The following is a 25,846-nucleotide window of genomic DNA, read 5'->3' as shown; positions in this document are numbered from 1 at the left end:
CCGAAGAAGAAACTGGCCATAAAAGAGGACTAGAAGGGAGGGAAGCGCAGAACCCTGCTCCCCTCCCCCGCCCACAGAGGCGGCACTCTCCGACCGGCAGAGAGGAGGAAACAACAAACCAAAACGGCCCACAAGAACAAACGACGCAGCAAGCGGGACTGTGAGTGAAAAGGAACTATTGCAGCCACCACACCCCGTGAACGGGAGCTGAGGCGAACCCTGCAGGATCCGCCGCGGCGGTGAGCGAACGGCTCCGGGCGCCATTAGAGAAGAACAAAGACCCCGGGAGACACGCACACAGCCCGGGCTGCCGGTAAGCTGGCGCGGAGAGCGGCGCGCTAGGCGGCGTGCTTCAGATTCCCCGCGCCTGCGACCTAGGCTTGCGGGGAGACGCGCGGAGGCCCTCACGGGGGTGAAAGTCCCTCCCTGAGTGAGCAGGAACCAGGCGCCCAGGCACGGGAGCGGGGTGCAAAAGGCGCCATTCCCACGCCACTGATCTGGGCTACAGCCCGCGTCCTGGAACTGAGGGCTTTGGAACTGAGACCCGGGGCACGAAATTAGGGGCGTGGGTTCCCCACGACGGTGGGGCACAAGGCAGACACAGCACCCCAAAGCCGTTGAGGTGTACCCTACCATCCCCGCTCTGCTCCCTGTCCCACGGGGTGGAAAATCAGCTCCCCAAGGGCTCTAGGAGAGATCTCTGGCGCCACCTAGCGACTTGAAGCCAGCACAGGCTCCTGAAGGAGCTAGTGGCCAGCTGGGGAGTTAGCCCACACCGGGCCCCTTCCGAACAAGTAGTCTGAGCCCACAGGGAGAGCGAGCACCCACAGCCGGGGCAGACCAGGCGCGCAGAAGAGTGTGCCTGAGACCGGACGCGCAGGGAGTGTGTCCCACATCACCATTATAGAATAGGGACATTTCTTCAGTAAAGACTACCTGCAGAAGGCTTCCTCAGGAGCCAGAGGTGAGCGGGGGAAGTTCACCCATGCCAGACCCCCTCTGGCCTGCAGTCCAAGCCCAGAGGGGGAGCAGGAACCCACCGCCGGGGCAGACCAGGCGCACAGGGGAGTGTGTCCCCACATCGGCATTTTAGAACAGGGACCTTTCTCCAGTAAAGACTGCTTGAAACTGACAGATGACTCCTGGAAGAACCAGAGGGGAGCAGAGAAGCCCACCCAAGATGCCGGCCAGTCCCAACTACACAGTGTCCCAACGCATACGGCAAATTAGAAAACAGACAGTAGAGAGGAGAAGAACCACACGCAACCTAGCAACTCTCCAGAGAAAAAGCACACCACAAAAAGAAAACCAGCCCCCAGATGGCAACGACAGTAACTTGGAAGAACTTCTGAGCCTTCCAGAAAGAGAATTTAAAATTGCCGTGATTAAAAAACTGACAGAAGTCATAAAGGAAAACAATGATAAGGGAAAAATAATCAACGATCAGAAGAATGAAATTGAGTCCCTAAAGAGGGAAGTAAAAGAAATGCAGGAGATCAAAGAATTAATGGAAGAACTAAAGAATTCTGGGAAAAGCAATGAAAGCAGAATTGATGAAATGGAAGAACGAATAAGTACTCTTGAAGACACAGAAATAAAAAGAACCAAAACAGAAAAGGAAAGAGAAGTACGAAGGAAAAAGAATGAAGAAAGACTTCGGGAACTATCTGACTCCATGAGGAAAGGAAATATAAGAGTTATAGGAATACCAGAAGGAGAGGAGAGAGAAGTAGGAACAGAGAAAATATTCAAAGAGATAATTGAAGAGAACTTCCCAAATGTGAAGAAGGAGCTGAAAATTGATATACAAGAAGCAAGAAGAACACCAAACTTCCACGACGAAAGGAAAAATACAGCAAGACACATAATAGTAAAGCTCCCAAGAATCCAGGACAAGGAAAAAATAATGAAGCTGGCAAGAGGGAAGAAACAGATAACATTCAAAGGAAAGCCAATCAGGCTGACATCAGACTTCTCCGAAGAAACACTACGGGCAAGGAGAGAGTGGAGGGACATAGTTAACAGATTCCAAGAAAACAGATGCCAACCAAGAATACTCTATCCCGCAAAGCTCTCCTTCCTCTTTGAAGAAAGAATATGGACCTTCCCAGACAAACAGAAACTCCGGAATTTCATTGCAACTAAACCCCCACTCCAAAAAATACTACAAGGAGTCCTAAAGCCAGAACCTCAGAGGGACGAATAACAATGAAAGAAGGCCAAAAAAAAAAAAGTTATTAAAAGAATAAATAAATAAAATCAAAGGAAAGACAAACACAATGGCAAATACAGATGTTAACATATCAATATTAACTCTAAATGTAAATGGACTAAACTCTTCAATAAAAAGACACAGAGTTGCAGCCTGGATTAAGAAACAAAACCCAACCTTTTGCTGTCTCCAGGAAACACATTTAGCTACAAAAGATAAAAATAGGCTCAAAGTTAAAGGATGGAAAACAATCCTACAAGCAAATGGACCAAAAAAGAAAGCAGGAACAGCTATACTTATATCAGATAAAACAGATTTCAAACTCAAAAAGATAAAAAGAGACCCCAATGGTCACTACATTATGATCAAGGGGACAATACTTCAAGAAGAAATAACACTCATTAACATATACTCACCAAACGAAGGAGCACCAAAATATATCAGACAACTGTTGTCCTCTCTGAAAACAGACATCAGAGAAAACACATACGTAGTGGGAGACTTCAACACACCACTATCAACAATGGATAGATCAACAAGACAAAAAATAAGTAAAGAAACCAAAGCTCTAAATAAGGACCTAGAGCAATTGGGCTTAACAGACATCTATAGAACACTAAACCCCAAAAAAAACGGAGTACACATTTTTCTCAAGCGCACACGGATCATTCTCCAGGATCGATCACATACTGGGGCACAAGACAAACATCAACAGATACACCAAGATTGAAATCATATCAACCATCTTTTCTGACCATGAAGGCATCAAACTAGAAATAAACCATAAAAAGAAGGCAAGGAACTTTCCTACCTCATGGAGATTAAAAACCACACTACTGGAAGACCACTGGACTAATGAGGAGATCAAAGAAGAAATTAAAAAATTTTTTGAATTGAACGACAAGGAGGACACCAATATCCTAAATGTATGGGATGCAGCAAAAGCAGTAATAAGAGGAAAATATATAGCAATAGAGGCTCACATCAAGAAACAAGAAAGAACTCAAAGAAACAACCTAATCTCGAAGCTCAAAGATCTAGAAAAAGAACAACAAAAAAACCCCAAAACCAGTAGAAGAAAAGAAATAATAAAAACCAAAGCAGAAATAAATGAAATTGAAACTAAAAAAACAATCCAAAAGATCAATGAAACCAAGAGCTGGTTCTTTGAAAAAATCAATAAAATAGACAAACCCCTAGCCAGGCTCACAAAGGAAAAAAGGGAGAAAGCACAAATAAACAGGATCATCAATGAAAGAGGAGAAATCACAACGGACACAGCAGAAATCAAAAGAATAATCAGTAACTACTATGAACAGTTATATGGAAACAAGTTTAACAATCTAGAGGAGATGGACAAATTCCTACAACTCTACAATCACCCAAAGCTAGATAAAGAAGAAATAGAACACCTTAACAGACCAATTACAATTAGCGAAATTGAAATGGTAATCAAAAACCTCCCCAAAAACAAAAGCCCAGGACCTGATGGATTTACAAATGAATTCTACCAAACATTCAGAGTCAAATTAGTGCCTATCCTTCACAAACTCTTCCAAAAAATTGAGAAGGAAGGGACAATACCAAACACGTTCTATGAAGCCAACATTACACTAATACCAAAACCGAACAAGGACAACACAAAAAAGGAAAACTACAGGCCAATCTCCCTAATGAACACTGATGCAAAAATCCTCAATAAAATTCTAGCCATCAGAATCCAACAATGTATCCATAAGATAATTCACCACGACCAAGTAGGATTCATTCCAGGGACACAAGGATGGTTTAACATCCGAAAATCAATCAACGTTATCCAACACATCAACAAAAAGAAATATAAAAACCATATGATAATATCAATAGATGCTGAGAAAGCTTTCAACAAAGTGCAACACCCATTCATGATAAAAGCCCTTGAAATTCTTGGGATACAAGGAACATACCTTAACATCATAAAGGCCATCTATGACAAGCCAACAGCCAGTATCATTCTCAATGGTGAAAAGCTGAAAGCAATTCCATTAAGATCTGGAACAATACAAGGATGTCCACTCTCACCACTGCTTTTCAATATAATACTGGAAGTCCTAGCCAGGGCAATAAGACAAGAGAAAGACATCCAAGGAATCCAAATAGGAAAAGAAGAAGTCAAACTATCCCTATTTGCAGACGATATGATATTATACATAGAGAACCCCAAAAACTCCACAGAAAAGCTAATTCAACTCATCAATCAGTTCAGTAAAGTGGCAGGATACAAAATCAACACGCAAAAGTCAGTAGCCTTCCTATACACAAACAATAAATCTGAAGAAGAAGAAATCAAAAAAACCATCCCTTTCGTTATTGAAACAAAAAAAATCAAATATTTGGGAATAAATCTAACAAAAGAGGTAAAGTACCTATACAAAGAAAACTATAAAACACTGTTAAAAGAAATAGAAGAAGACACAAAGAAATGGAGAGACATCCCCTGCTCATGGATTGGAAGAATAAACATTATTAAAATGGCCATCCTTCCAAAAGCAATATACAGATTCAATGCTATTCCAATCAAAATTTCAATGTCATTCTTCAAAGAAATAGAACAATTATTGATGAAATTCATATGGAATCACAAAAAACCCCGAATAGCCAAAGCTCTCCTGAAAAAAAAGAAGGGAATGGAGGCATCACACTCCCAGACTTCAAACTCTACTACAAAGCCATGATCATCAAAACTGCATGGTATTGGAACAAGAACAGACATACAGACCAATGGAATCAAATAGAAAATCCAGAAATAAACCCACAGATTTATGGTCAACTAATCTTTGACAAAGGAGCAAAGACTATGCATTGGAGCAAAGAAAGTTTGTTCAATAAATGGTGCTGGGAAAACTGGGTCGCTACATGCAAAAGAATGAAGCTTGACCACTACCTCACACCATACACAAAAATCAACTCAAAATGGATTAAAGAACTAGACATAAGACCTGAAACCATAAAATACATAGAAGGAAATATAGGTGAAACACTACGTGATTTTCACATCAAAGACATTTTTACAGACACATCACCCAAAGCAGTGATAGTGAAGGCGAAGATAAACATCTGGGACTACATCAAATTAAAGAGCTTCTGCACAGCAAAAGAGACAATAACAAAAACAAAGAGAAACCCCACCAACTGGGAGAACATTTTTGCACCCAACACTAATGATAAAGGACTGATCACAAAAATCTGCAAAGAGCTGATGAGACTCAGCAACAACAAAGAAAATAATCCAGTCAAAAAATGGGCAGAAGAGCTAAAAAGAAACTTCTCTGAAGAGGAAATGCAAATGGCCACCAGGCATATGAAAAAATGTTCAGCATCACTTGTCATCAGGGAAATGCAAATCAAAACTACCATGAGATACCATCTTACACCAGTGAGAATGGCACATATTAAAAAAACTAGCAACAACAAATGTTGGCGAGGGTGTGGAGAAAAAGGAACTCTTCTGCACTGCTGGTGGGAGTGCAAACTGGTCCAACCACTATGGAGAGCTGTGTGGAGATTTCTGGACCTACTAAACATAGAGCTTCCATATGATCCAGCAATTCCACTCCTAGGTCTTTACCCAAAGGACACAGAAACATCCATTCCAAAGAACACCTGCACCCCTATGTTTATAGCATCACTGTTTACAATAGCTAAGCTTTGGAAACAACCCAAATGCCCAAAAATAGATGACTGGATCAAGAAGATGTGGTACATATATACCATGGAATATTACTCAGCATTCAAAAAAGATAAACACATGCAATTTGCAGCAACATGGATGGCGCTGGAAGGGATCATGCTCAGCGAAATAAGCCAAAAAGAAAAAGAAAAATACCGGATGGTCTCACTCATAGCAGGAATCTAGAAAACTTAAATAAGGGACCAGGAAAATGAATAACTATAAGAAAGTGAAAATCAAAATCAACAAAAAACTATGAACCAGAGACACTTTTTGGGGGGTGAGGGGCGGGAGGGGAGGGATTGGGGTCAGAATGGGGGGTCTGCAATTGTATGGGGAATATAAAAATAAAATTTATTATTTAAAAAAAAAATCTAGCCTTGGGTCACCCACATGATCCTAAGCAAGCCACCTGAACTCTTGCTCTGTCTCCTATTCCCCATGTATAAAAAGGATTGCCACAGAGGCCCAACTCACTGAAATGAGAATTATGCCCACACCCATCCCACCCGCCCCACCCCCCAAAAAAAATACCTGGGCATCGGATGAAAAGGACTTGATCTGGAGCCCCAGTTCTGCAGCATTCTAGTGGAATGAACTTGGGCAGATTTTTTCATCTCCCTCATCTGTAAAATGGGCATCATGAAACCTGCCCCGCCAATCTTTGAGGCTGCGGTCTGGATCAAATTCCAGTGCCTGTGGGAATTGCTTGTAAACTGTTCTTCTCATTCAAATAGAGGGGCTTGTTGAATATCTCACCCTAGGGGCCTGAGACCTGGGCTCCCATAGAGGGCCCAGAAGTCCTCCCTGTCCCCTCATTTCTCTTGGGGCACCTCTTTCTCTTCTGTTCTTGCCCTAAGGGCTGCCTAGTGCCTGTTTTTTCCTCAGTCCATGTGTGTTGTATCATTCATAGAATTTTGCCCTGTAGAAATGGGGCTATCAGTCCTTAGAGGAGACAGGAACCATCTTGCCCTTTTCATCCCTTCTCCCTCCACACTGTCTCCTGAAAGGTCTTTCAACATGAACATCTAACCCTCTCCAATCTCTCCACATGGACTCCCCAGACTCCCTCTTGCTAGTCTTTGACCTCAGACAACCAATTTCAATTTCTCTAACCAGTACCCAGTCTCTTGGAGCCACAACTTTGTATATACCACTTCCTTTGCCTAGAGTGTTCTCTCAACTTTGCTGCCAACTCTTACTTTACTACATGGAGAACTCCTGCTCATCCTACAAAGCCCATTAAACATGTCTACTTTGAGGGCAAGCCTATTTGCACATGTGCTCTTTCCCCCACAGATGACCTTAAGCCCTGCCTCTGGTGTGCACCCCCCCCATCTGACACATGCTCTTATCATTGTCCTTCTGTCATGATGTCCTTTGATGCATCCATCCTGTCCCTCCACCAGACCATGTGAATTCCTTAGAGACAGCATCTCGTCATCTCTGCTGCTACTAGAGCATGTGGCACATAGAAGGGGGCCATCAAACTTCTATTGAAAGGAAAGAAAGGGCCTCCCCTGGTGGCGCAGGTGGTTGAGCGCCACGCTGAGAGGTTGTCTGCAGCCTCTGCAGCACCGGTTCGATCCTGGCCAGCCAGCGAGCGTCCCACATGACGCAGCAGACCTCTCCTGTCTTGCCCACTGCTCCCCTCAGCAGTGTATTTCGTCAGTCTGCCTGTTCTGTTCCCCGCTCTGTCTCTGGTGAATCCTCTCACCCTCCCGCGCATCTGGCCTGTACCCCAGTTCTTATATAAATAAATAAATAAATCTTATTAAAAAATTATAAAAAAAAAGAAAGGAAGGAAAATGTATGTTGAGAGAGACTGTCTGCCCTAACACTCAGAGATTAGAGTGATCTCCCCAAATTGGACAGTTGTGTGCTCGGTGCTCTTTATAACCCTGTTGTGTGTGGCAGCTGTGAAGTGAGAGGCAGCCCAGTCATGTACATTTTGAACTTGGTGAACATTACAAATGACCATATTAGTGAGGCAGGCATTTTAGGGGTTCGGGTATTGACCCACGTAAGAAAGGCTCTAAATTTAGTGTCCCCAAAACAGAGGCTGGTGAGGGTTGGGGAGGAAGCTGAATTCCATTTGCATGTCAGGGGAGTGTTATCTGGTACCTGATGTAAGACTAATTTTATTATTAAATTATCAACACTGATTTACTGAGAAATACGGTACTGCCGGGAGCTATTTTTAACCTCCCGCCTCAGCCCCACTCAGCAAACAAATCATCCTTTGAAGGACACTGCATTTGCAAAAGTGAATTAGGTGAATAAATATCCATCTATTCATGAAGTTTCTTTATTGAGAAATAAATAAATAACGGCCCTTGAATGCCTTCATTGTCCCCCTGGCAGGTTTCCACGAGGATGACAGCTTCTGCTGAGCGCGGCAGCGACAGTGGAGGGGCCACGGTGCGGGCGAGGGTGGGAGAGTGGGTGGGAAAGGCCCCCCGGGAGCTCTGAGATTCTGGGTCAGCCAGGGCGGGTGGCACTGATGAGTTCTAGCCCAAGATCCCCCCGTGGTCCAACTCAGCCCTGGAGGAGCCTCACCCCCAAGGATATAAGCTCCCCCCTGGTCCCATCCTGGCCATGCTACACTTACTCTGTTTGGGACCGTGGTGAGTTACTTAACCTTTGTGCCTCAGTTTCCTCATGTATAAAAGGGGGATAATCCCGACCTCATTTTTGGGTGGTTGATAGGATGAAACACGATACATTTAAAACACTTAGAAGAGTGACTGGCACATAGCAAAGCCTAGTAAATTTCCCTTATTAATATGGTTGTTGTTGCTGGAACAGGGTGGAAGGGAAATCCAAAGCTTCCCTGGAGGAAGCCAGGTCTTCAAGTCAGAGCTAGATTCAGGTCCAGTAGTGTCCTCCCCACCCCCCACCCCCACTCCAACCCGGGGCTTGCTTGTGACTCTGAGCAAGCTACTTGGGCTTTGGGTTCTTCAGATTCCAAGTCCAGGAAACACACATCGTCACACCACCTCTGCACGAAAAAATGAGGTCATAAATATAAAATATGCTACATGGTACCTGGTGCTGAGCAAGTGTTCAATAAGCAATAGTAAAAGGAGGGTTACTTGTTAAGATTAAGAGTCAGTTTTCCTCTCCCAAATCCTCAGAGCTCCATTGTCCCTCTGCTTTCCCTCCCTTCCATAACCTGGTGCTCATCTGGAACAGAATGAGAATCAAAAACCCACTCTGGAGGACGGAAAATGTGTGTAATTTCCTGAACTGATTTTATCTTTACTTAAAATGTTGCTATTTGGTTTATTGTGGATTGTACTTATTTGATGTTTTAAGTATCACATGAAATTTATTTATCCTGATTACTGAAGCTTTTTGGCACCTTAAATTTTGCACTTCACCCTAGTTCTGGCTCTGCTGGAGGTGAAAAGAAGCCTCCTTTTGGAGGAACAAAAGGCTCCCTTTGGCTGTGGAATGAAATGGAGAGAAAGAAATGGGCTGGAAGGTGGCATGGTGGGATCTCAATCTACGAGCAGAGAGACAAGGACATTTACTGAGCCAGGAACCACAAGTGATGGCTGCCATGTGATGGCGCTGCGATTCCTTTGCCCCTCCTCCCAGAAGGGGAATAATGGATTGTTAATCAGGAAAACTTTGCCTGAGCCCCTGGCCCTTAGCAGCTGCCAAACACTTCCCCTATCGCTGTCTGTTCACTTGCTTGTTGTTAAAGGGCTGGGGTCACAGGATCCCGAACTTGGCAACCTATCAGTCCAGCCACATGAGGGAAGAACTTTTGCTGCTGAGCTCTAGGACCTGAGGGCCATGAGAGTTTATCCTGAAGATGAGCTGGCGAAAGTGACTCCTCCTGTTTCACCTCCTGGGAGGTGGACTTGCTCATCTTTATTTTCCCAAGGCCTCCCCTCCCATTAGCAGCAGAATGACAGTAAGATACAGGTGTAAATTTCTCCCTCTGCAATCAGACTTCCCAACATGAGTGCTGACCACAGTGTGGGAGCTGTGAAGCATCCCTCCAGAAATGGGGGTGCACATGCCCCTTAGCAAAGACAGGGAGCTGAGAGGTGGTACCTGCTGCAGCCAGGGGCCAAGCAAGACTTAGACCAACCCCACTCATGGCACATAGCATGGCCAAACCCCATGCAAGAAACACACCATCCAGGCCCAGACATCTTGTGCAGGAGGCAGGAAGGTGAGCCTCCGGGGAGCTAGATCCTGGTTGCCTCATGTATTTATAAGTGAGACATGAGCTTGGCTTCACAATTGCAGCCCACTGGTGGAGAACTTCTTGTTCTCTGATGCCAGTCACTTGGGAGTGACTTGTCAGAGGCTGTCACGCTCCCTGCTGGTCAGCTTACTGATAGGAGGGCTAGTGCAGGGCCCTGCCCCCATCTCTCTCAGTAAGGAGCTATTGGGAGGAAGTAAGGAAGGGGTGGATGAAGACTGCTGGTAGATCTGTCACTGGACTGGGATTTTTTTCTCGGTAGAGATTGTCTGACATCCCAGGCCCTACACGGGGTCTGGAGCATAGGTATGCACTGTACGCACGATGGATAATGGCTAGATAAAGGGATGGGTGGATGGATGGATGGTGGCTGGGTGAATGGGTGGGTGGGTGGATGATGGATGGATGGATGGATGCTCACTCTAGTTTGTAGTATGTCTCGGAGGTTATGGAGGCCTGGTGTACATGTAAGCAAGTTTTCTGCTTTAAGTCTTTGTCACGCTGGTCCCCCCAACCACTACAATGGCATCTCAACTTTTTCTCAGGACCCCAACCTAGAAGTGACTTTCCAGGAGCTGGAAACCTCCATCCCTCTTTGTTTCTCCTAACCTGAGCTCAGTGACTCCCTACTTGGTTCGGTCTCTTCCCTTTTCCAGGTAACAACATTCTCTGCCTGAGCCATGGCTGACTACTCTCCTCCACTGAGCATTCCTGTAGACTGGGATGCATCTCAGGACATTTTGTACCCCGGGATGCATCACAGAGCTCAACTTTGATAAAAATAGGCATTCAATACATTTGGGGAGAATGGATAAATAACTGGCAAATTTTCTGCATGTGAGGAAATGAGGAGGCAACCTCATTTTCAACCTCATTGCAAGCCCCCAAAAGATAATAACTATAAAATATGGCAATTCCCAACTCAGAAACCAACACCTCCAGGAACCCCTCCTGACCACTCCAGCCTTTCCAGGAAACTGGTTTCCAAATGAGATGCCCTGTGCCCAGAGCAGCCGGCTGTGCAGCCCTCCCCATGTGCATGTCCTTGCCACATTCCTCAGCATCTCTGTTGTGCAAAGGAAAGACTTTGTGGCCAGAGAGACCAGGGTTCAAACTCGAGCTCCAGTGCTTTTCAACTGTAGTCATTTAAATTCTCAAATCTCAGCATCCTCACCTATAAGATGGAAAGAATAACACCCATATTCCAGGGGGTTTTAATTGAGATATCATAAATCACTCAGGCCTCCAAGTTGATAGTCAAGACTGAGATGTAATACTGTTGCTATTATCACTGATAATTGTTATTCCAGGCACCAGCCAGAGTGGAAGATCACGTCTCTTTCCACAACGCTGGGCACACAGTGGTCACACATTCAGTCGATTGTTAATGGAGCCCTTGGCAAAGCTGGTTTTCAAAGTCCAAAGGCCAGTGAACTTTTTCCACTGGCAACTCTGCCCTTGAGCAGGCTCTGGGCCTCCCAAGCTGTGCATCCTGGAGCTGGGGAAAGAAAGAAGAAGCCAACCTTTCAAAAATCTGTAGTCTATATTGATCCATATTTCAAGGTATAGCAGACCTTGAAAGAGTCCAAGGCCTGGATTGCATGCCCTCAATGTACCCTCTCAAAGGGGTGGAGCTGAGCTCTTCTACTCTGCCCAGCCCTGGGAGCTTTAGTGGAGATTAGCAAGAGTTCTTACTATGCATGGCCAGAGTCCCTGAGCCGCTGGGCTGTGCCTGCTGGTCTGTCAATGGGGGTTTGCATATTCATGCAGCAGAGCCCAGAGACTTAGTCACAGCTCCAGGACCAATTACGTGTGGATTTATTGGCCTGGGAATGACAAGAGAGCCCCACCAGGATCTACACAGGATTGCCTTCTACATACCCACCGATAGGGACTAGGGGCAATGCTTACCTCATAGTTTGTCCTCTCTGGGAGGCCAAAGCTTGAATAGATAATAGTTTTACAACTGACTTACATTCTGGCTTTAACATGAAACTGTTGAAAATGGCCTTCTGCCTCCTCATCTGTAAAATGGGTACAATTATCTTTACCTCCCAAGTTTACTGAAAGGTTTGTAGACATATTTAGGAAATGTCTTTGTTGACTGCTAACGCATTGGCATGTTCGTAAATGCCAGCTGTTGAAACTGAAATCCTGCCCCTTCTCATTCCAGACAGCCTTGGTTCAGATTCCTAAAATGTGCTGTCTCAAGAGAGAACAAAGTGGTCCCTGATAATTATTTCAACGGCTTCTACCATCCTCAGGTCTCCAGCACTTATGTGATGCCTCAGACCCTGTGATGACATCCCATTAAATCCATCCAAATGCCAATGTGGTGAGAGCACGGGCCCGTTCTACAGATGGGGAAAACGAGGATCAGAAAGTTTAATATCTGCCAAAGTATCATAGAACCATGTATGGTAAAGGTGGTTTGAATTCAAATTCAAAGGGCAGAGTTGAGCTCTACCAACTATCAGGAACTTAGAATTTTAGTGAGGAGGTATTGGTAGAAAAGTAAATTTTCAAAGTCAATGTTCGAATAATAACTTATACTTCTCATTCACATAGTTTACATCCACTAGCTCATTCCCTCCTCCCATTAGTCTCAAGGAATAGGTGGCATTTGTGGAAGAAGAAACCATAGCTTAGAGAGGGTCTGTGACAACCAGAAAGCCAGCCTCAGATAACCAGCCAACAATATAAGAGACAGGGCATTGGATGACAAGAGTCAGGGCCTTTGAATCAGGCAGACCTGAGCTTCAAACTCAGAGCTCATTCTTGCTGTGTGATCTTGGGCAAATTACTAGCCTTCTCTGTGCCTTAGTCCTGACCCTTTCACAGAGTTATTCTGATAACTTTTGAATGATTTAATTTGCTGAGCCTCACTTTCCTTCATCATTGAGATTCAGCAAGATAACACAGGTAAAGGGTACAGCACTACAACAACAACAAAAAATGGTTAAAAACCACTTTGTTTTCTCTCTCCACTCTGCGTCGTGACCTGGTTGCTTTTAAAGGGCTGGGCTATTTTGGTGCACTCAGCTGCTGCCCACTGCTCCCTCTGGTTCCAGGGCACACGTCAGATGCCCAATGTGACCTGGCATCCCCGGGCCTGCGTCAGTCTTTTAGCTGGCCTGCAGACATCAGGCATCAGAGCAGAAGGACCGCCTTCCCCAATTTCTCACCCCACCCCCAGGTGCCATGTGAGGGGGAAAGGCAGCAGCATCCAGCTCTGGACAAGGGAACTATAAGGCAGGAACAGAGAGAAGGGGGGCATTCTCCCAATCTGAGTCCTGGGGACCTGGGTACACAGCTGAATAGCCCAATTCCTGCCAGCTTTGCACTCACAAAACTGTGGCCCTTCAAAAGCCAGAGGAAGAGGCCACATTCACTAACTTCCACAAAAGCTCACGTGGGCAAGCAGATAGGCACCAGAAAAATGCATGGCTTCACCCAAGAGTCAAAATCAAGAGTGGTCTCTCTCCAAGAAGTCCTGCAGCACCATCAGGGTCCCGAGATCCAGCAGCCCTGCCTCTATGGATCTTCACCCTCCCTGAAATGGGTTACAGCTTTCACAAAGTTCGAAAAGTTGGAAGCAACACTGGCAGCAGTCAAGGCTCATCCTAGTTGGAGAACAGCATGCCGGAGTACAAGGCTGCCGGAGCTCCCCACCCTCCAGTTTTTCACACGCACTCTAGCAGCCAAGAATCCCCCTTTTCCGGTGCCAGCAGGAGCAAAGCTGGGCTGTCTGAAGCAGATCTCTTTCTTCAATTTATTCAGTCCCAAGGGAGAGGTTGTTAGAGTAGAAAACATACCAAGAGGTAGATAGTGAGAACAGAAGGGGGATAAGCACTTGAATAGTCTGCAAATTGAATAAGACATTGTTTATATTGATTTGAAAATAAAGCAGGATTTTGCAACATGAGAGCAGAACTTGTATCTAAGTGGAAGATCAATCTGTTAGCAGAGGCTGTTCCTCTGCTACCCAGAAATGTCCCAAACAGCTTCCAGGTCTAGTGGTAGATTTGTTTAATCATTTTAAGTGTGTTGTCAACAACACAATACATATACTATACCTCCATCAAAGGTGCTAAGGGCCTTTGCACAAATGACCCCTTAAAGTTGTTCTCGAGTGAGGCCAAGATCAGGAGCAGAGAGAGTTTTATACTCTTTGTGAACACAAGTGCATTTGAAAAGTCTGGAAGGATACAAACTAAGCTGTTAAATGAAGTTATCTCAGGGGAGAACATTGCATAAGGAAAGAGGACATTTTTGCTTTCTGTTTTATATGTCTTTACAGTGTTTACATTTTTTGCAGGTGCATATTGCAGCAACAGCTTTTCAGAAGATGTTTTTCATTTGGCAAAATTGAAACAATTATGAACACAGAAGATCAACTGAGGGACCCCTTGGAAGTGAGGCTACTGCCCAAGCAGCCCCAAAAGGCTGAGGGATGACCTGGAGAGGCTGGGAAAGGAGCCTAAATCAGAGCAGAAGCCTCCGTGTGGCAGTGGTCATAAGTTCATGTCAACTGGAAGGTTCTGCAGATTCCTAGAGTTAGAACAAGAGCCTTGAAGATTGTGATAAGCGCTCCTTCGCACACCCTCTTCCCCATTCACCCAATCCTTACACACACAGGCCAGGGGATGGCGGGGGCGGGGGGGGGGGTGGGGTGGGACCCATCCATAAGAGTGGTATTTGGCTTGCTGAGGAGATCTCATCCCACTGCAAAGAATGACTCCCTTGAGAGCCTGTAAGGTTCCCATCCATCCATTTCATAAATGTTTATTGGCCACCTACTGTGTACCAGGCACCATCCTAAGTGCTGAGGGAGGGAGTGGGGGTTCAGAGGTCACTTACACCGATGTTGGGTCTGCCCATGGGAAGCCTACCTGCCATGGGGAAGACAGACAAGCCATGTCATAGTGATGACTGCAACCGGGGGGTATGCAGTCGGGGAGGTCAGTGTTCTAGAGACCTTCAGAGCCAGGTAGAAGTAGAAACCCATGAGTGAGGGCTGGGGGCTACTGGGAGCAAATGGCAACTGAGTCCTGAGGAGAGGTGGGAACTAGCCCAGAGGAGAGGATTCAAGCAGAGAGAACAGTATGACTGTTATATGGAACGGAGAGTGGGGAGAGTAAGAAGTTCTGGAAAGAAACTGATTACACGTAAGAGATAACAGACACTTAGGGGAGCTGCACAAAGTCTTTCATGCTGGCTTCACCTCAGAGCACTTGACAGAGAGCTGGTTTTACCAATGCGCCCTCACTGTGGTTTAACTTTTTAAGGCCTCATCTCCCTGCCCCACACATTTTCTCCAAAGAGCCGGCATCTGGGATCAGATGGATCTTGACTCCATCTGCCCTCATCTTATGTAAGTCGTTTCACCTCGCTGAACCTCAGCTTCCTCATCTGTAAAGTAGGGCTAAGCAATGCTTACTTCACCCAGTGGAGTGGCGTAAGAAAACAACTGTCCCAGCACCAATTCCTGGCACATCAGAAGGTCTTAATAGATGAAAATTGCAGGCCTACCTGACTGGCCACTTTGGTGAGTGTCAAAGCTAGATGGCAGGCACACGGAGGCTCAGGACAGTATTCTAGCTACTTGTAAGTATTTTTGAAATTTTTATGAAGAATTAGTTTTAAAACTACTGCTCATATTATTTACCACAATTACTGCTATGATCCAAGCTTTTTTGGGGACAGTTCCTTTTAATGGAAGGGAATTGACATATGGCAGTAACAGGATGCCAAAATGCATACAAAGTTCCTCATTTTCACCTCCAGCTTCTTCATCTTCCCCAGTTTTCAGAAGAGCCTGAGGGATACCCTGTCCCCCTATGCCAACCCTTCCTGATTTTTTTTTTAAAGATTTATTTATTTATTTATACAAGCACTGGGTACAGTCAAGGGTGCAGGAGGGTGAGAGAATTCACCAGGGCCAGAGCGGAGAACAGAACAGGCAGACTAATGAAATACACTGCTGAGGGGAGCAGCGGGTGGCAGGAGAGGTCTATCGCTCCATGTGGGACCCTCGCCAATGGCCAGGGATCGAACCAGTGCTGTGGAGGTTCGCAGCCCAGTGCTCAACCGCTGCGCCACCAGAGGAGGCCCAACCCTTCCTGATTTTATGGATTGTTTCCAATGCCAATATCAAGCTTCAACAACGAGGTATAAAAAAGAAATATTGACGTTTTAATTTTTGTTTATTTTCTAATCTAAAAAAGAGAAGAGCAAGCATTACTAATACTGAAATTATGATTGAAACTGTGCACTCAAAGAATTAAAGTGCACAGACTTACCTATGTCTGTCAAAAGAACATAGTTGCTGGTCTCAGCTTCTGGGAAATGACAAGTTAAAGAGAAACACAAGGATTAAGCCTGCTTCCTTTGTTCCGGTGAGAAGCGAGGCGTTTCCAAACTTGGTTAGCCAGTTGGAATATGTGTGGCTCATTTGATGAATATAAATCCAAGACAACGGAAACATTTTAAAGGGTTGACAGTAGTATACGACAATTACTGATACGTCACATACCTAGACCGGGTGTGTGTGCTCAAAAAGCGTTTGCCCAGTTGGATTGCAAAATCAGGGAAATGGGGAGCCCCCATCTCTTCCGTGCGGCCCCTGCATGGTGTCATCATAGCTCAGTGCAGAGGGGGACCTGGATGTTTGCCTTGGGTGCCTGCAAAAGCCATCTGCCCATCCAGAGAGGAGGAAAATGTAGCAGAAGGCATAACTTTGATCCAAATTTCTAGGGCTAGGTATGTATCTCACGCACTCTGGCAGTCCTGAAAATAATTGTTCACATAGATGGGGACTCTGGCCAATCAGAGATAGCCATGGTCACTTCAGCTAAACCCTCTGCATCTGCAAGATGTCACCGTCTCCACCACGATGTGGGAGAAGGTGAGTGGTTACAGGAGAAGGTGGTCAGTGAGTACTAGGGAGAAAGTGGGGCTGGGGGATGGTTGTTGCTGGCCAGAGGCGGGTCCAAATGGAACATCTGGAATTTGAGACCTAAGAGTCTTCACCAGTGCCCCCAAGACCAGAATGTTCAGCCAAATTCCTCACGAGTGGGAGCCTCTGTCTGGGTACTTTCTGGTGGTATGGCCCTTGGGAGGGTGCTGAGGCTCCTACATCAGAGGAAGGGGTGGGAAGTCTGTTGCACCCATTAGGTCTCCTCTCAAAGGTCTGGGAATTCTAAGAGTTAGATGTGCCCACCTGTGTGGTCAGGCAGGGACATGGCCCAGAGGTCTGTGTTCGAGTCCCAGCTCAGTTTCTCACAAGCTTTGCGCACTTGGACAAGATGCTGGACTTGTCTAAGATCTGATTTCCCCACCTCCAGATGAACAGAACAATCTGGAAGAAGCCAGTATGATAATCTCCATGTAAGAACACAATTAGAAAATAGACCCAAAAGCAATTAGGAAATCAAAACAATACTTTATAAATATGATTGATAATAATTCCCAACTGAATGAGAGAATGGAAAGATAAGTGTCTGGGACCAAAAGTTTCTTGTACAGCACATGCACCCCAAGACTGATGGCACACCATGGCAGTGGTAGGAAGCCTGGTCTCCACCCCCACTTCAGCCTGCTCCTAGTTATGGAGTCTTCTAGAGATATCATGTCATTACGGCCCCCAGGGGGCCACGCGGGGCTGCGTAGATGGGCGAGGGTGAAGATGCGGGGAGGCTGCTCCTGAGCTGGCCATGCCTCCCGCCCGCCACCTCATCAATCTGTCATCCTCTTAAGCAGCTGACACCACTGGCAGCACCTCCCAGCAGCCTGGGCATTAGAATTGCAAGAAGCCCAGTTGCAGGGGGAATACAGATGGAGGAATCTCAGATTCAAATTTTTCTAAGTGTTGTGAACAACCAGACTCAGGGAAGGCAGTCTGACTGCCCTTCTGCCTGAGGGGAGTGGTGGGGGGTTTGTTAGAAGTACAAATTGCTTCTTAATGCAGAGGATAAAGCTGGGCTTGGGCATCTCCTTAGAAATTCCTCCCGCTCCCAGGAAAGCCACCGCTGCATGTCAATTTTAATTTTTGAAATTTAAACCGAGGGCTTTGTGTCTAAGCTCCATCTCATCGGAGGAAGGGGAGGAATAAGTCAAAAAGGATTAGGGGCCCACTGGGTATTGCAGATCCATAGCAATTAGACTTCATTTGGGTCTTAGACATTTGGTTTTAATCGCATTTCTGGATGATACAATCGGCAAGGCTTCAGAAATTGATACGTACGTAACAGTAGATGGGGCCTAACTTTGCCCACTGCAGTTCCTGGGCTTAACTGGGTTTGGGTTCCACAATTGTCAGGAGTGGGGGGTGGTGTGAGGAATTGAGGTTCCATTTGGGTCCGGAAGTGGGGGATGGTGATTTGTATACATATTTGTTTTCCCCCTAGCTTTCTCTGAGCACTTTGTCCCTGGACTGAAAGCAGACGCAATCATTGCTAATACTCAAGTGAATGACAATAAACCCTTTTTCAAATAAAATAAGAGCATAAAGAGGAAGAGCGACAGCAACAGGACTCCAGGCAGGGGGTGTAATTGTCTTTTAAATGGGAATCACAGCTTTCAGAATCCTCCAGGAACTAAAGTTGAGCACAATGCGATTTGGGAGCAGACATACAGCCTTGAACACTGTCACACAGCACCTGACACAGACCTATGAATACGTGTTGCGCGCGCGTGTGCAGGTATTTAACATGGATTAGTGATGACAACCACAACATTGTGTCCACATGGTGTGTGTGTGTGCAGGTCTCCAGTTTTACACAAATAAACCTGTGGGGTGGACCCACATTTCTCCTCAAACTGATCAAAAAGAGCTCAGTAAGTACTACTGGGTCGCTAACTGGTTATTTTGTAAATAACTTAATGTTTATTGGAAATTAGTGATCTAAAAATAAAACAAAAAAGTAAGAAAAAATTGAAGCTGGGTGTTTTCTTAAGCTGTTTGTGGATTGCCAGTGGAAAGTAAAGAAAGAAGACCAAATTAACAGGTTGGGGTTCAGAGCAGTTACCTCACACCACTGTGCAAACAGGAAGAAAAGACCCCAGAAAAGTGGTCTGTCCCGCCCCCAGTGAAGGGAGTGTCTTTCTCAATGCCACAGTGTTCTGGGTGGATTTAGGGAGCTGGACCAGCCACAGAATTACCTCAGTTTACCAGCTTTTAGAGAGATGTGGTGTGAGCACAGAGACAAGGGCTGCGTATACTATGTGCCTGAGGGGGTGTGTTTCTGGAGGGGATTTCTGTTCTGCGTTTAGGGGCAAATATCTCAGGGATCACTTGCTAGCAATGTCTCAGGAAATCACAATGCCTGATTCACACCTCCCATCCTGCAGAAATGCCTCTTCCTTCCCTCCTCCCCTCAAAAGGCAACGCCTTTAGCCTCCTGCCACAAGACTGGGAGGTAGATTCAACCAGTCCTCTCCCTTAAGCCTCTAACTCTGCCCCCGACATCCTGCTTGGTGCCTCCAATTCTGGACTGCACCCCACGGAGACCCCCCTCAAATGGGGAGCTGCTGTTACTCTCCATCTTTTCAACCATCTCAGGGGCAGGTTCAGGCAGTGGCTGGCAAGCAGGGCATAGATGGGGCTATTGAGAGCCTGGCTAAGGTCTTTACACCAAGGTGGACATCTGGAGGCCAGGTCCAGCGGCCACACTGACAGAGACATCAGTCATTAATCTAAAAACATAATTTAATGCATTGCGGTGTGGCCGAGTTGGGAGTGCAATGTGGGGATGTGAAGCCTCCATTTGTTGGCGCTCTGCTGCGATGGTGTTTTGGCTGATGAATGGGGAAATTTCACAAGTATTTTGGGTCACAAAGAAGGACACCCTAGGGAGCTCCCGCTCACTTTGGCCTACCTGGCTAACCAGGGCTAGAGCCCTAGGCTCAGGGCACTTGGACGAGGAGGGGCTGGAAGAAGGCAGGCTTCCCCACCTGTTCAGTCCAATCAGGTGGCGTTCAGTACAGGTTTCCAAAGTCTGTGCCGGGCCACTGCCGCAAGGTCCAGGGTTCAGACTGACTCTCAGTTCCCACTGGGCCATACCCCGCTCCCTCCCCGGGTTGGGGACAGGGACCAGGAGCACAGCCTGAACGTGGTGAGGTTGGGACTGGGGCAAGGAGAACAGCAGGGATGTGTCTTTTCCAACGAAGATGTCAGAAGTGTCAAGAAGTGAGAGTGGTCCTCGCCGAGGAGCAGCGCTCCCCGGTGGGCATAGGGCAGTCTGAAGCCGCCCCACCTCCTGTTCCCCAAGTCCCTAATCCGGGTACAGAAGAAAGCCGGAGAACGTGCTGTACTTGTTGTTATTGCCTCCGTGCGCCTTCCCGCCGTCCAGTTTCACATAAACCTCGTCCCCAGAATCAAGGTGCAGCACCACGCTGTTGCTGGCGTAGTCGTAGTTCTGGTCTGCGTCCTGCGCGATGGCGCTGGCCCGGACCTGGGGGCGAGCGGCGAGAGCCAGTGGGTTGGGGCACCTCCACCTGGGCCCTCACCCAACCCTCACCTGGCGCGCGCCCTGGCCGGCCTGCTGCAGTCTGCTGGGGGCGCATGCTCCCGCCTATGCTCCCCGAACTCTGTCCAACTTAGCAACTCCTTCCCGACCCTTCCACTCCAAGGGCAAATGTAGGAAGGAGGCAACCAGGGCCATGGCAAAGAGGAGAGGAGACTGGAGGCAGGGGGTTAAGCCGGGCGCACCATGAGAACTAACAAGAAGATGGTTTCCGAGGAACTCATGGGGCTACAGGCAGGTATGCAAGTATCCCGACAATGCTGTTTGGAGAGCCGGGTTTCTGGGCGCTGGGGGCCCAACCTCTAGTGCAACGTGCGAATAAAGGCTGCCGGAAAGCACTGGGAAGTTGGATACTGGGGCGCGCTCCCGCCCAGGGCTTGCTCTGGTACCCAGGAGTGGGAAAAAAGGAGCCTGGTTTCCCAGGCGGCTGAGGCTGGGGTGGGGACAGGGGTCTACGGGACTGTGCCGGGGCCACCTAGGATGGGGTGAGGGGAGTCACTGACCTGCCCGTTCTTGCAGAGATCCGCCCACATGCTGGTGCCGTCGCCCCCGCGCATGAGGATGTGGTAGGTGAAGAAGTAGATGCCGCGCACCTGGCAACTGAACTTGCCGGTAGTGGGGTCGTAGTGATTGCCGAGATTGGTGACCACGTCGTCGAACTTGAGCACCTCGTAGCCTTCGTGGGGGCTCTTCAGACCCACGTAGAAGGCAATCTTGGGACCACTGAAGGCGGCGCTCAGCGCGCCGGTCACTTCGCCCTCAGCGTCGCCGCCGCCCCCGGTGCCGCCGCCCGCCACCCCGACACCGCCGGCCGTGCCCGCTGTCAGCTGCAGCCCCGGCAGCCCGGGTCGCCCCGAGTCGCCCTTCTCCCCGGGGGACCCCTGGGTCCAGGCGGGCCCGGTTCTCCAGGTGGCCCCCGCGGCCCGGGCTTGCCTGGTCGCCCAGGGTCGCCCTTGGGTCCCTGGATGAACGGGGGCGGAGGGTGGGCGCTTAGGTCCTGCATGACTTCCAGGGCGGCGGTGCTGGGTCCCGGCGGCGGCGCCTTGGCCCCCGCGGGACCCCCGCCGGGCGCGGCGCTGTACGGGTCGCAGATCATGCGGCAGGTGCCCATCATCTCGTAGTGCGCGGCGCCGGGGGGCGCCGCCTGCAGCAGCAGCGGCAGGGCGATGAGCAGTCCCAGCGCCATGGCCAGGAGCACGCCGACGGCCGCCAGGCAAGCGCGGCGCCGCCGCTGCCACAGCCGGGACGCGACCGCCACCAGCTCCTCCTTGCCTCCCGGGGAGGTAATGGTGGGGCGGCGCGGGCGGGCCCGCTCCCCGCACTCGGGGGCCGGCTCCACGGGTCCGAGTCGCGCCCCCGACGTGGCGACCCCCTGCTCTGGGCGCTCAACTACTTCACCGAGAGGTGCCCGGGCCCAGGCGCCGGCGCCCACGACCCGGGAGCCGCTCCGGGGCACCGCGCAGCCCGGCGCGCGTGGCGGGGGAGCTCGCAGACCCAGCCCGGGGCCCCTGGGGTCCGGGGAGCGGTCGCCGGGGAGCGCTGGGTGCGGGTGCGGCGTCCGGTGCGGTCTCGGCAGCTCTGCCTCCGGGCGGGCTCCGCGGGGCTGAGCGCGCAAGGTGGGCGCGCGGGCTCCGAGGCGCGCTGTGCTCTGCGCTCCGGCTGCCGGCAGGCTCCCGCGCGGAGGGGGGACCCGGCACCCTGACGTAAGGAGCCGGGGCTGAGCGGCGGAGGCGGCGAGGCAGCACGCGCGGCCGGCGCTCGGGAGACTGCGCCCTCGTGTCCTCAGCCGTAGGTCCTCCTCCTCCCGGGCGGTGTCCTAGGCAGAGGCGGTCTGAGCGCGCTTTCTCCCGGCGGCTCCGGGAGCCACAAGTGGGCGCAGCGGGCTCAGCCCCAGGCGCGAGCTCCTCGGGCACACCCGCGGCGGCCACGCTCACGCGCCCTCCCCCCGCCACGCGCAGACGCCCACGCGCCCCTCGCTGCCCGCGCGCAGACCTCCGCATGGCCCCCGCGGCGCGGGGAGGCCTTCGGGGCCAATCCATGCCCCCACCTGCGCGCAGGACAAGAGTTCAAGCCCACAAGTCAAGGAGAAGTGCAGTCCCAGGATGCTCCGCAGCACAACGCCCTGGTGAAAGCCCTGGGTTACTTCTTCAGAATGAACTAAATCTCCCTTCTGGAATTGGAATATTGGAATTCCAAATAAACCTCACTTCCTTTCACACGTCTCCAAAAAGTTAAGTAAGCCTCAGAAGGCCGATTTGCCAACTTTTTGACTCTGAAAAGTCCAAAGCCTTTAAGTACAAGAGTCCATTAGCCTCGGCAGCTCTCTTCCACCCAGAACAGGGCTTAGTCGTGTCCTCTGTTTAAAGTTTATTTAGGGGCCTCCCCGGTGGCGCAGCGGTTGAGCGCTGGGTTGCGAAGCTGCCCGCAGCCTCTGCAGCGCCGGTTCAATCCCCGGCTGCTCCCCGGCCACCAGAGGAGGGTCCCACATGGCGCGCAGACCTCTCCTGCCGCCCGCTGCTCCCCTCAGCAGTGTACTTCGGTCCTTCTGCCTGCTCTGCTCCCTTCTCTGGCTCTGGTGAATTCTCTCACCCTCCGGCTTCTGACTGTGCCCAGTGCTTGCATAAATAAATAAATAAATCTTAAAAAAAAAAAAAGAATTTCTGACTCCTATCCCCCCCTTTAAAAAAAAATAAAGTTTATTTAGAAATGGAGATCCTTGACACCCAGCACTCGGTGGTAATCTGGGGCTCTCAGCTCTGGCTTCCAGCCAACCTCTACAAGGCAGGTCACCCAACAGGTGGACATCCCCAGTTACGGGCTACTAAAGCAGGTTTAGTTATTAAAGAATAATAATGCAAAGCCATTCCAAGCCAAAGTTTTGAATGAACAATAACTCGATATAAGGAAGTTTCTGTCTTCTACGCAGCATGTGAGAATAAAGGAAGGACTGATGCGCCTATGTGTTGGGAAGATCCGATGCAGAAATCTAAAGTCCTGTCTTCTGATCCTGCTCTCGCCCTGAGCAGCTGTGGGACTGCAGGCAGGTCATTTCCTTCTCCCACACTCTGAGAGACGGGCTCCTGCTCTGTCCCTGCTGACAAGGGACATGCACCAGGCTTGGGCTGGGGGAGAGTCCAAGCTGATGTTACTGGTGGGGCATCAGCATCTCCAGAACAACCATGCGCCCTCAGAGGTTATTGCTTTGCAGAGAACTTTCCTGTATCAGTTACTGTGTTCTGGAGGGTTAGTTTGTGTTCTGTGATCGCTCTGTGTCATTTCCCCTCCTCACCCCAGCTTACATTGCTCCAATCTCTTCCTTCACCAGTGTATCCCCCAGAGCATTGCAGAAGATCTGGTGCACTGGCCACTCAGTGTGTATTTATGGAAAGGGCGACTGAAAGCAACCCGAAGCAAACTTTACCCAGCAAAGGAGGTAGGGAAAGGAACGCATTTACTGGGCACCTACTACAATGCACTGGGCACTTTGTATGTGCTTCTTTGTTACTTCCGATGGCCTTGTGGATTAGTGATTATTCTCCCATGATACAGATAGAAAAACAAAAGCATTGAAAGGTGCTTGCCCAATGTGCTCTACCCTTATGACACAGCTGGAATGCTCCTCACACCCGGACCAGAGTCTCTGAGAACCCGGCAGTGACTTTGTCAGCTAGCTCTTGGTCAAGTTCTTCTCTAGTTTACTGGGGCCCAGGAACCCTCCCTTCCCTTCCTGAGGTCCACCCTGAAAACTGGTGCACCACAGTAATTCCAGGAGTTGCACAATCTGCTTCAAATCCTGCCTCCATAACTTCCTGCATGGCCTTGGAGAAATGACTTCACTTCCCTGAGTCTCAGTCTTTGTATGTGTAGAATGGGAACGACAAAAGTAACCTCTCAGTTTTTGAGAGGTTAAACAACGAACAGAAAGGCCTTATAACAATAGCTTGGGTCATTAAAGGGTGCTATTATCACTAACTATTGATTTTTTTTCTACCTCCACCATCATTCTTTTTTTTTTTTTTTTTAAAGATTTATTTATTTATACAAGAACTGGGGCACAGACCAGAGGTGCACGAGGGTGAGAGAATTCACCAGAGACAGAGACAGAGTGGGGAGCAGGACAGGCAGACAGACTGAAGACACTGCTGAGGGGAGCAGCAGGCGAGGCAGGAGAGGTCTGCTGTGCTGTGTGAGGCACCTCTCCTGGCCAGCTGGGAATCGAACCCATGCTGCAGAGGCTGCGGAGAGCTCCACAGCGAGGCGCTCAACCCGCTGTGCCACCAGGGAGGCCCTCCACCATCATTCTTAAGATAACCATGACGAGGTATGTGGACAGTAAGCAGGGTGATGGAGGTAGATTTATGATTTGAAAAAAGAGAGAGGGCCCACAGATTACCCACACACATTATCCTTCTCCAAAGCAGAGAAGGGACTCTGCCCTGTGCCTTCCCTTCCCCTCTAATGGCCCCGCTCTGGCTTCCTGCCCTCGAGACAGACTGTCCTGAGGCTTGAGAGTCACCCGTCTACCTAGACAAACATTTTCAAGACCAGCATTTACTCAGTTTGAATTTCCTAACCCTGCAGTGTTTTTGTCCACACAGGACCTGGGGAAGGAAAGAAGCAAGGGGGGCAAGATACTTGAGACCTAGGCTCATGCTTGAGACCCAGCTTTCACCCTCACAAACCTCAGGCAGACCTTTCCTGGAGATCAAGATCCTACAGTCTCTCGGGGAGGATGGTTCCCTCCTAAGGCCAGCCCTCCCCCAGGGGTGGGGCATCAGTAGCTGGACCAGGCAGCAGGAAGGCAGCCTCCTGCAAGAGACTACCTGAGTCATGAAGTCCTTTCCCTGCTCTCCCTCCCTCCCGCCCAGGGTGGCAGAGCCAGACAAAATGGCCTACTGGAGTGTTCGATACACCTTCTCATCCACCTGGCTTCTGCTTCCCCTGAGGGATCATCAGTTACTGTCTTCTCATTAATATTAATTATGACTTTTATTAGCATATCGTCTTCCATTTAGACAATGGTTTTCCATTTCAAGGCACAGTAATGACTCAGATCAACCCATTATTGCCCTTAGTAATCCAGTCTGCATTCCTTCCACCAATACCCACTGAAAGCTTACCATGTGCCAGGCATCCCCAACTTCTCATATTACAAAGCCCTTGTGGTCTGTGACATA

At 48.8% G+C, this 25,846-nt stretch overlaps 1 protein-coding gene across 1 annotated transcript; it reads right to left on the bottom strand.

Annotated features, from left to right (window-relative positions):
• Positions 1–20,021: 20,021 nt before the first annotated feature.
• C1QL2 (complement C1q like 2) lies at positions 20,022–21,855 on the bottom strand. The gene is given in 3 exon segments (XM_037521818.1): positions 20,022–20,597; positions 21,173–21,552; positions 21,555–21,855. Coding segments are annotated over 3 exon segments (861 nt in total). The 3' UTR covers positions 20,022–20,417.
• Positions 21,856–25,846: the final 3,991 nt, after the last annotated feature.

This window comes from Talpa occidentalis, unplaced genomic scaffold, assembly GCF_014898055.3.
Source record: "Talpa occidentalis isolate TD23 unplaced genomic scaffold, MPIMG_talOcc4v2.1 talOcc4.3, whole genome shotgun sequence".
Classification (NCBI taxonomy): Eukaryota; Metazoa; Chordata; class Mammalia; order Eulipotyphla; family Talpidae; genus Talpa; species Talpa occidentalis.
The sequence above is the reverse complement of the archived record's forward strand: the minus strand, read 5'-3'. Positions and strand labels throughout refer to the sequence as shown.